At 42.4% G+C, this 11,838-nt stretch overlaps 1 protein-coding gene across 2 annotated transcripts in view; it reads right to left on the bottom strand.

Annotated features, from left to right (window-relative positions):
* Positions 1–299: 299 nt before the first annotated feature.
* Positions 300–11,838, bottom strand: part of KSR2 (kinase suppressor of ras 2) — a 788,417-nt gene continuing 776,878 nt past the window's right edge. Inside the window, exons 19-20 of one of the 2 annotated variants that reach the window (XM_077292285.1) lie at positions 1,209–1,342; positions 300–856 (exon numbers count right to left, since the gene is read on the bottom strand). In XM_077292285.1, coding sequence (XP_077148400.1) covers positions 850–856; positions 1,209–1,342 — 141 coding nt within the window. In that variant the 3' untranslated portion in view covers positions 300–849. Of the gene's footprint in view, positions 857–1,204; positions 1,343–11,838 lie in introns of those variants that run through there. The other variant, XM_077292289.1, reaches the window with a different exon arrangement.

Below are 11,838 nucleotides of genomic sequence, written 5' to 3'. Positions count from 1 at the left end.
TAAGTGTAATGTCATTAAAATGAATCCTGGGCAGGTCAAACGCAGTGTTCATGGATTCAGAAATGGAAGGTTATTTTCTCTGTAAACGTGACCCCTGTACTTCACGGGAAAAGCAGCATGCTGCCAGTAACCTAACAAAGAGTACAAATTAGACACAAATAAAGGACATCTATCTTTCAACCAATCCAGTCACTAATGTACAATCTCACATCAATCAGCCAGATTGATCAGTGTAAAACTGTAGAGGATCTTCACATTTCCCAAATCAGTTTCGATCATCAAAAAACATGTTAAAAAAATAAAATTGGCGCTTCGTTTGCCTTCCTTAGAGTGGGTAGGACAAACGTGAGACAATTTATTCTAGGTAAAGTCAAGAAATTTTCCCCAGCGTACATTAACTGCTAGAGAAGGCCACAGGACTATGAAATCCCAGAGTTCTGCAGCAGTTTCTAGCATATTGGAGGTGCATATCCAGGGCCAGTTTAGAGTTATGTGCACAACTGGCCCGCACAACGATACAGCGCATATAATGACCACCAAGAATTTTAACAGCTCTGGCCGAAAACATATCTTCTAATCTCCTTCTAGCACTCCAGTCTCTGAGAAAGTTAGAACTTCTCATTGAAACAATCCAACCTACAGGCGGGCGAAATCAGATGGGATAGCCCATGGCTTGTTGTCATGTAAGAGTGCAAGGCTCCACCTGTCTTCAGTTTTCACTGTCTTTTCTGAGGTTCTTCCACCTTCAGATTTTCCAAAGCTTGAGGAGAACAGTAGTACTTGGGACAGGGAGAAGGCAGATGTAGAAAAGGGGGAACTAAGATGCCAATGTACAACACAAGATATTTGTCACAGCCTAAAAAGAAAAAGAAAATAATGGAAAAAAATATGCATTATACAGTAATAACAGGGTCAAAACTAAGCAATTGTATATAGTGTACACCATTATAATATCATCCATTGATCCATTGTAATAACTAGTATAATAGATTATGGTCAATGATGTAAAATGTGGAAATATTTGGGAGGCAGCATCATATTTAATGAATCACTTTTTCCATAACTAATCAGATAATGTCCACTATTGTACTTAAGATGATTCTCTTAACACTATAACAGGTAAAACATCATACCATTAGGAAGTAAATTCATTAACATCTTCAAACAAATTATTACACAGAAAGAATTCACCAATTTGGTGTACTCACTCAGCTGACTTCCAAAAGTGACCTGGATGAGAGAGGCGTCTGTTCCGCTTTGGCAGTTTTTCCAGCATCTCCATCAGTTTGGTGAAACTTGGCCTTTCTTCCTGCTCATAGGCCCAGCAGAAAAGCAAAATGTCCTAAAATTATGAACAAATATTTTTTTTATTTTTTCATGGAGAATAAGAACAACATGGATCAACATGGAGTAATCTGCATTTATTAGTAGCTTTGCAGACTTCATCTCTAATTTCCATTTTTCCCTGCACTCAGCTGTAGAGGGGTCGGACACTTGATCTGATTCTCCAACATACTGCACATTGAAAGAAGAGGAGATCCTGCTCCACTTTCTCTATCTCTCTGTTATTTCCTTCCACTATGTTTGTACTAGTCTATGGTTATTATGGTGACTTGGCAAACATGTCCTTGGCCATGTGCTGTCTGAAAATTGAAATAGCATTATTCTGAGCAACTGCATGCATGTCTTAAAAGTTTTTTTTTATCTTACACTAAGCTCATACTCCAGCCTGGCGCCTAATTATCTTTTGCTACTCATGACTTACATTCAACCACTAGCATTTATGTAATCACTTATCCCTATGAACCCTGGTGCTATTGCACTCTCATCTTTATTGCTATAGGTACTCGTGAGTAGACTCAATGCAGCTAATACTGGTGTTGTTCAGACAAATGTAAAATAGTGCTGTGATGAGGATGTTTGTGAGCTAAAGAGCCCTCTTGGCTCCGCAACAGTTATTCTCCTCCTTTTAAGTTGTATTTGATTAATGTCATTATGTATGAGCTGCCAAAGTGCTATCGTAAGTTAATGATAAGCGTGTTATTACTAAAACTGTACTATTTATCTAGACAGTAGGCATGTTTTATTTGTGTACTGTGCCTTTTAATGTTGCTGTAATTACTGTTGTTTCATTTGGATGCACCTGAACAGCTAGAGATCAGATTGTGGACCTGAAAAGCTGGAAAAGTGTGACTGTTGAGCTGGGGCTGACATTGACAGGGAAGCGGAGTCTGGAGGCTGAATTAGCTTTGAAACTCAAGGGAAAGCAGTTGCTAAAGGAAATGCCCAATTTGAGCTGTTATCATTTATCGTGCCACTGTTACTGAATCATCATGGAGTTTTCTAAACAATACTACTGCAAAAAAAAATCTGATACATTACTGGAGTCTGGTGTTAAGTTTATCTCTTACCCACAAGTGGACAAAAGTTAACAAGTTCTGTAGCAACCTGTATGTGTCAGCATATATGTGCCTAAATTTCCAGCCATCTTACCAAAAGAACTTGTGTTGTCTAGTGATGAGCGAGTGTGCTCGTTACTCGGGTTTTCCGAACATGCTTTGGTGTTCTCCGAGTATCTTGGGTGGGCTTGTAGATTCTGTTTGTGTCCTCGCAGCTGCATGATTTGCGGCTGCTAGACAGCCTGAACACGTGCAGGGATTGCCTGTTTCTTATTGAATCCCCACATGTATTCAGGCTGTCTAGCAGACTCAAACATAGTCTATGAAAATCTGAGTAACAAGCACACTCACTCATCACTAGTGCTGTCCCATCACAATTAAATACTTGAACACGTTGTAGAATCAAGATGCCTGTACCTCACACCCTTTTTCTGTAGCTCCTTCTTCCTGATTTTCTTCAATTTGTCACAGATCTCTATGGCCAAATGCTGTTGCCTGACCTCTCAGTAAACTTGAAAAGCAGCCTAATAGCTCCTTTATGTTTACCTTTATGTGTAATACCTGATTCTCAGCAGGAGTTATTTTTCCATAATAACATATTACAAGGTTTCTTATCAGCCAGTGTACTATTGATTATAATGTGACAAAAAAAATGAAAAAAGGGTTAGGCTATAAGGACCAGAAAACCGCTTTAAGACAGGTAACTACATAGAGTTATTTCAAGCTCATGAATTCATTTTGAAGATAAATCATATGCACTGAATTAACAATCTTATCTTGAAAGTAACTAATATAGAATGATTATTTGGGTTGTTTATGACATAATTACTGAGTGAGGTATAATTATTCATTTACATATATATTTACTAGATGTTCCTGTTTTACAGAGGTTGGCTAGAACGTTTTTGTTTACTATAAACCTAAAAACTAACAGGCAGGCAGTTGCTAACTACCTGTTTGTTGTACCTGGTGCTGGCTCAAAGCAGTCAGGGACCAATCCTGCTGGTGATTCAGCTTCTACATGTCATAACAACAGCTCTTCTTCTTTTGGCTGCTCTGTCAAAAGGGCGTGACTGCTGATCTCATGCTGAGTTACAGATAGCAGTTAAGCAGCAGGAAACCTACTGGCAATCTGCATGACAGAGGCAGTCACACCCGTCAACAAAGCTGTAACGGGAATACCGTGACAGAACAGTACAAGAAGATTGCAGCGTCTGGTTGCATGAACTCCTGCACTTATTACAACTGCTTCACCATCCTATTACACATTGCAGGTTTCCGTGCTGTCATGGCAAGGGTTATTCATTTCAGGTGATCTCCCGGTGCAATCCATCCTGAATTGTCTCAGCTGTTCAGTGTTGGCCACTCCCTCCCTGATATATATGCTGCCACTGGCAATTGGGAGCTGCCAGTGATAGTTCTACTTCCTAGTTTGGTGGTGAAGGAGAAAGTTCAGTGTAGTTGGTGGATGGAGAGTTTGTCTGGAGATTGCTGCATGGAGTTGGTTTGCGTGTTTTTCCTTATCCTCTCACATTCAGTTTCCCTTCTTATACCTACACTGTTTCCCACTATGTTTTTCTTGATTGTATTTGTTTGATTGTAGTTTTCTTTTATCCCTGTCTGTTAACCCTCTCTGGTTTGCGTTTTCCTATACACTTCAACCCCTCACCTCTTAGGGTGGGGGAGGGATCAGATAAGGGTTAAGTTGGGAACATAGATAGGTACGAAAACCCGACATGTCCACCTTCAGGAGTAATCTGGGGGACAGGGATAGACTAGGGCACCTCTAGTTCGAGAGATCGGGTAGGTATCCACAGTCCCTTGACACTATGTGACAAGAGCAGAGCGGAAGAGAAGCCACTGCTCTGTCTATGTGACATAATCGGAAGCTACTGAATTGTTGGCAGGATCGGCCTATGACTGCTCTGTGCCAGCAGAGATCGGAGCTTGGCACAACAAGTAGGTATTTAGCAACTACCTGTCTTTAAGTGCTTAGGCACATTATAAAAAAAAGTAGTCCCAGATAACCCTTTTAATAATCACCACAAATCACATGTACCTACAATGATGCCTCCTGGACTGTTGCATGAAACTCTTAAAGAGGTTGTCCACCTTAAGAAAAGAGGACCCCAAACGCCTTTATGTACTGTATGTAATGAAACAAAATGAGCAGGTACTCACACTCTCTGCTCCAGCAACAGCTCTCCACCGCTGCTCTGGTGAAAGTATTTTGGCTGCAGTGGTGACCGTCAAGTCAACAGTTTATATCACTGTTGCAGCCAATCACTAAGCTCAGCGGCTTTGCCAATGTATTCAGCATGAGCCATGCGGCCCAGCAATTGGCTACAGTGGTGAGCTGTTGATGTGACACATGATAATAGCTGCAGCCAAGTACCTGAGATGAGAGCAGCATCGATCTACTGTCTTTGTTTTGTTATATATATATATAATCTTTATATGTATGTATGTATATATTTGGGGCGCACATTTTTACAGTGAAAAATCCCTTTAAGAAAAGTATGTCACACGCAAAACATGCACATGGTGATAAGATTTTAATCCCAAAGCATATCTTATTTTGGCATTAATTCCATGGTTTGAAAGTGCTGGATACAGAGTCTTATCCAATGAACAGCCATAGTAAATAATGTCAGTGAAATACAAGGACAGGAGTAGCATTGCTGGTGAAAGAAAGCAAACGTGTATTATTTTTTTGATCTCCTATAACAACTTAGCAGCTAGTCACACAGCAGATTTTTTACATTTATAATTCAAATACACATGTTTTGTTGATATTGTCTTTGTATTCTTCTATAGACCTCAGTGAAATCTAAGTATTTCTATAATTTTTTGCCCTGTGTCTAAAATACACTTTAGAATTTGGCTTCAAATACATAAAGCAAACCTGTCACCAGGTTTGACAGATATGAAATAAGACCATCATTTTCAGGCCTGAGATACAGCATTATACAGTACAATGCTGTAAATATGCCCCCAACCCGAACTACAAGACAAGAAAAAGACCTTTAATTCTAATCACCTGCGGGGTGGTCCAGTCAGAGGGGTGTCACTGGTATTGGTCTATCGCCTCCCATCAATGCAGTCCTCCTTCTTGCTTCGTGTGGGTGATGCTTCCCTAGGTCATCCACACAGTCTCTCCTGCACAGGTGTACTCCTCTGCCCTGACGCCTTAACCGATCCCTGCTCACTGCAGTACTTTGCTCTGCCCTTGTTGGGGACATATATACAGCATTATAGAATGCTGTGTACCAGGCCTGAAAGGTGGTGGTCTTATCTCATATTGGTCAAACCTGATGACAGGTTCCCTTTAAAGAAACACTCTCATCAAAGTTTTTATCCTCTTAATATATTGCAATCATCATATTATATAGCACTGTGTGCTTACAATTGCTCATTTTGCCATTCTACCCAGCTAACTCTTCTCTTTTCTCTGCTCTATGTAAAAATAGGAAGTCTCTTGTCCCTGCAGCATTTATCATTCCCCTTTTCAACTCCTGACCCAGCTGCTCTTGACCACCCGGCCAGGTACCTTTGCAGTAACTTAAGAGCCATACAGGGAAAATTAACCTCCTATTTCTGCACAGAGCTTAGGCTAGTTTCACATTTGCGGTAGAATCCGCAGCGTTTAATCTGCAACCTGAAACGCATGATAAACCGCATGCAAATGCGTGGTAATGCATGCGGTAAAAAAAAGCTGCATTTCCATGCTTTTTTCATGCGGTTTGCATGCGTTTGCGTTTTCTGTGCGCATGGTGGAAAATTTAACAGGAGAAAGATCTAGATAAACAGACACCGCCAATGGGACTACAGTGGGCGTGTATTATGGGATATCTTTATATAGACCCTTGTACTGCTGAAATCTTCACAGTTTGCTACTGCATCCTGTGTCATGATGGATCTTCGCATGGAGAGCTTTTATTTCAACCTGGATTTAAGTATCAAGCTGTTTCTTGCCTGTGCGTTTGCTTGGGAGCAACAAAGAAATAGGGAACGACGGAGAAGGACATGGTGTAAGCGTTTTTGGAGACACCCCATTATCGAACTCCAGTAGAGCCGTGGAGCCTACCACACGCTATATGGCGAGCTTAATGCCAACCCGGACAAATTCCCGAAATATACCAGGATGTCTCAAGAGTCTTTTCAGGATTTGCTTGGTCGTGTCCAAGGAGCCATCTGGAGACAGGACACCCAGCTCCGTAGAGCGATTCCTGCAGAGGAACGTCTCCTGGTCACATTAAGGTACGTAATAATTCTAAACAAATGCCAGTCATAATTATTGTTGGTGTGCCCTGTATTATTTGTATTTTCCTTTTTGCCTTTAGCTAAACACCACCATAATTATAATTGTTTGTAATTTTTTTTTTATTTCATATTCCTGGCTACCGGAGATAGCTTATCATTGCTCCACTTTCAGTACCGGCTTGGAATTTCCACTTTGTCTGGAATAGTTCCGGACACCTGCCGGGCTTTGTGGAACATTCTCCGGGATGAATTTATACCCACCGCGGACATGTGGATGGAAATTGCCAAAAAATTCTGGAGTGTGTGTGATTTCCCCAACTGTTTGGGAGCGGTGGATGGAAAGCACATACACATTATCAAATCCGCCAGAACTGGATCTGAGTACTTCAACTACAAAAAATATTTTTCTGTAGTGCTCATGGCAATAGCAGATGCAGACTGTCGCTATATCGCCATGGACATTGGAGCTTTTGGCCGTGGCAATGACTCCTAGACTTTCAAGAACTCGGATATGGGCCGACGTGTGTATGGCAAAAATTTTAATTTTCCCCTGCCACGACCTCTCCCCAACACTCAAGGCCCACCAATGCCATTTGTTATGGTTGGGGATCAGGCCTTTCAGATGTGTGAAAACCTACTGAAGCCATATTCCAGTCGGGACTTGAACCACACTAAAAGGATTTAGAACTACAGACTGACCAGGGCCCGAAGAACAGTGGATTGCACCTTTGGGATTCTTGTCTCAAAATGGCGCATTCTTGGGACAGCCATTAATCTAAAAATGGAGACAGTCGATGAGGTGGTCAAAGCCTGTGTGGTTCTCCACAATTACATAATGGCTAAGGAGCAACCCAACATTGAACTGGATGAACCTGTTGCAAACCCATTGCCAAATTACCAGCATCACCCGCTGCAGTCAACTGTTGAAGTTGGCCACATGCGGAACCAACTTGCTGCCTATTTTGTTTCTGACATTGCACGTGTGGCATGGCAAGATAATATTGTGTAAAATGTGCTGTTGGGTTTGGGTCTGTACCAGTTATGTTTTAAATGCTACTAATATTTTTTGTAAATAAACAACGTGTTTTGATATCTGTACCGAGTCTCATATGTATTTCCTCTAAAAACCACTTAGGTTGCTAGTGGTAAGGTAGTTGTCGTCATTACATCCTGATTCTGTTCTGCAGTATCTATTGGAAGCAGACTGAAGAGACGATGGAGGTATAATACAAAGCAGATCTATACTCACCAAGTCATGTGTGAGAAATAATGACTTCATGAGCACAAAAGCCAGCCTCATGAATTCACTATTTCTGACACCTGTCCAGGTGAGTATAGATATGCCTTGTATGACCTCCATCGTCTTTTCAGTTTGTGTGAAATAGATAGACTGAAGAGAAAATGGTGGTTATACAAGGCAGTTCTCTACTCACCAGGTCAGGAGTCATAAATAATGAGTTTTTTGACACATGACCTGTTGGAATATAGTTCTGCTTTGTATTACCGCCATTGTCTCTTCAGTCTGCGACACAGATTAAGCAGACTGAAGAGATTATGGAGAAAATAAAAGTAATATTATTTTTTGACAACTCATAGCTCCATATTAAACACGCAAAGCTGCAGTGTTGTACTTACTAACTACTGAAGCTATGAGGTGGCAAAAAAACAAAGTGTACGGAGCAGTTTGTTTATTTGGCGCACAGTGTGTGTTGGCAGCGGCGAAATAAACAAATAACCAAACAGTATTGGGGGAAAAAAACATTAACATTTATTTATAAACAAAAAAAACAAAACAAATTACCTGCGCCTGCTTGGGGTAGAGTGACGGAACTGGGGGGGTGTAGCTGTGAGGCCTGGCTAACTGTCGACGACGCAGGGGTTGCAGGAGAAGGGGCAATTAAAGTAGTGGGGTCTTGGAGTTCGGGGACAATGCTAGATGCATGAGGAGAAGGCAGAGACACTCTGGAAGGGTGAAACAAACCTGACATCACAGACACATTGGGAGGTGAGGGGGAGGAATACAGATAGTCCGCTGCTTTTTATTTTTTTAATCCTTTTTGGGATCGGCGCGGTGGTCTGGGGAGCCTCGGTGGGCTCATTTCTTGAGGCCTTGTCATGGTGGCTGACCTATCAGGGTCCATGTGCCGCTGCTGCTGCATGGTTGTGGTGGTGGGGAAGGCCGTGCCAGGGTCCGGCTGCTGTTGCATGGTGGTGCGGAAGGCATTGCCAGGGTCCTGCTACTGCATGGTGGTGGTGGGGAAGGCCATGCCAGGGTCCGGCTGCTGCTGCATGGTGGTGCGGAAGGCCATGCCAGAGTCCTGCTGCTGCATGGTGGTTGCAGTGGGGGATGTCCAAGCAGCAGCAGCAGTTGGCATGGTGGTGGCAGTGGACTGTCCAACAGCACACGGCATGGTGGTGGCGCTGTAGTGGTGTCTAGCAGTGCTTGGAATGGTGCTGGCCGTGCAGTGGTATGCAGCAGAGCTCGGCATTGAGGTCAAGCGTGACAGTGTTTGCACAGGTGGAAATGCCACCACTGGCTGCTGAAAATACCGACTCTGCTGCATAGCCTGCACGTAAGCAGCATTGCAGGCCTGCATGACACTAAGCTGGAGATCAGGAGTAAGGTGTTCACACATGCCCTCCCTTCTCTATTTGATTGAAAAACTTATGTGCTGGCCTCTGGAGGTCGGCTTTCACTTGGTCAAGGCTTCTGGTGACATCCTGGATAAGTGTATTCATATGGTTTATGGCACTATCCAGTCGGTCACCCACCGCTCGGTTGACCTGTCCGAGGCCCTCTGACGCTGCCGGGAACAGACCCCCAAAAAAAGAGGCAGAGGACTGGGACAGGGGAACACCTGATGGATCAGCTTTCTGGTCTCCAGTCTGTGTTGCAGCCCCACTTGCTGCAGTGCTGCTGGATGGCTGGGATGGGTCCGTGGCTGTTTGATGAAGGACCACTCCAGAACCAGGGTCAAGAGTGCTGCTCCATGTGCTGTGAAAAAAAAAAGCAAAAAAAAAACATTAGTACCAAACATTTACAATACTAAAATCACCAACTCCTGTGGAATAGAAAAATACAGATTAGGCAATACAACACAACCCAATACACCACAAAAAATACTTACGTTCTCTGGGCAAGGACCGGTCTCAAAAATGTCAGGATGCGGTGATATTTATATTTTTGGATCCTTGCTCCAGAACCACTAGGAACACGGCTCTCTTGACGAAGGTCTTTGTTGAAGCAATCCTTCAATGAACGCCAATGGGTTTTGACTTTGAGCACTGTTGAAAAATAAAAATTATGGTTAGACAATGCACTTTTGACCGTGATCACACAACTGTGTGTGATGAGAGAAACTCTCAGGAGTTTCTTTCATCACACACAGTTGTGTGATCCTGGCCAAGGTCACTGCTGGATCACACCGCATTGCAATACTTACGAAATGCGTTGCGGACCTGAGTCGGGGCATTGTCCCAGCCATCCCACATCACTTGGGCCACCTTATTTCATAGCCGCCGGACCGTCACGTTGTCCGAGTGCTGCAGAACCCGGGTGTTCCACAACGGGACTCGCTCATGGACCAGGGAGATGAGGATATCGTTGTCAATGAGATCCTCATCCCATTCTGGGACCTAGAAAATAAATAAATATATTAATGTTTGAGACATTAACATAAGGAAAAGAAAGAAAACAACAGGGACAGAAAACAGGCAAGAATATTCAAACAATATGTCTACAACAATGTTATGAATAGAAATTTATCAGCTGTTGCTAAACATTTTCTTACGTGTCACATGGGAGATATATCTAAGATGACAATCCAGGGTATAGAAAAGGTCAGTTTATCGCAGCGGGGGGGGGGGGAGACATCAAGAGACGACTTCTCACAAGGGAGGCTTTCTGGGTGTATAACCTATGAACGAGACATCCCTTTGGCCTTAATAGAAAAAATGAAATTATGTATCATTATTGCTAGCCATCAATTGCATTATACATATATATTTTAGCTTCAATTTTGTACCACATTTTGTGTAAGTTTTGTTTATTTTAATTGTATTTACATGTCACTTGTATATTGGCGGTGAGAATTTTGTGTTTAGGACCTGCGGCAAGAGTCATGTGACTTCAATTGCTTACAGGATTGGTCCATGATCACTAGATAAGAATTACCGCATTTCTTAAAAAACCATGCATTGATTAAGATCGGGCACGATCGAAACGCGTCGCATGTGCTTTATACCTAGGCATTCGCATATATGCAAGGATTCATATTTTCACAAGGATTTTAATGGAATAATAAAGAGTTGAGATTTTACGGAGCTGGAACGCCTTTTTCTTATTTGCCAAGAATATTCAAAGTCAAGAAAAAAAAAGGAGTCAAGAAGAAAAAGGTAAAGAAAGAGCAAAGTAAAGAAATGAACAGTGAAGAATAGCAAAGTCAGGATACATTAAACAGAGGACAATCAGTCAGGTATACTCACACATCGCCTTGCCACACGACCGGGTCCGCACTGCTCCTGCTCGGCCTCTGCCACAGTTGAAGAACTGCTCTGAAAATTAAAAGAATAAAAAAATTGTCACATGTGTAGATGTGACACAGAATACTTACCAATCTGAAGAGGTGAGTACTCACTTCACTTTCATTTCCACCTCGTGCAGGGCCAAGATGTTGCTCCTCAGAAGAAGACATTCTGATGCATGCAGCAAGAAAAAAAAAGACAAAAATTATTAGGACATATAGAGACAGAAAAAAGAAAATAAAGACATTGGCTTTGATACTCACATTGTTCAGAGTGTAGTTTCCTCACAGCTTCAGAGCTTGTTCTCCTGTTCCCAGTATGCTGAGTAGTGACCTGCAAATGCCCACTCCCTCCTTTTATCAGTTTGTATGTGGGAGGTGGCTAATCAGTGTCTAGACAGGTTTTCCTGTGGTAAAATGCATGCGTTCACAAACGCAAACAAACGCATGTGCTTGTGAATGAATTTTTTCACATAGATTGTAATGCGTTTTTTCGATGCATTCCTTCAGCTAACAACCACATACGCTTCGAGGCTGCAAATTGACGCCTCTGAAATTACTACATGCAGCGTTTACCACGCCACGCCGCAGTCAAAGAAACGACACATGCATCGTCAAACACGGCAAAACGCAACCTATCGCAGGCACCTGCA

Source organism: Ranitomeya variabilis, chromosome 1 (assembly GCF_051348905.1).
Source record: "Ranitomeya variabilis isolate aRanVar5 chromosome 1, aRanVar5.hap1, whole genome shotgun sequence".
Taxonomy (NCBI): domain Eukaryota; kingdom Metazoa; phylum Chordata; class Amphibia; order Anura; family Dendrobatidae; genus Ranitomeya; species Ranitomeya variabilis.
Note: the sequence above shows the minus strand (reverse complement) of the source record. Positions and strands in the feature narration are given on the sequence as shown.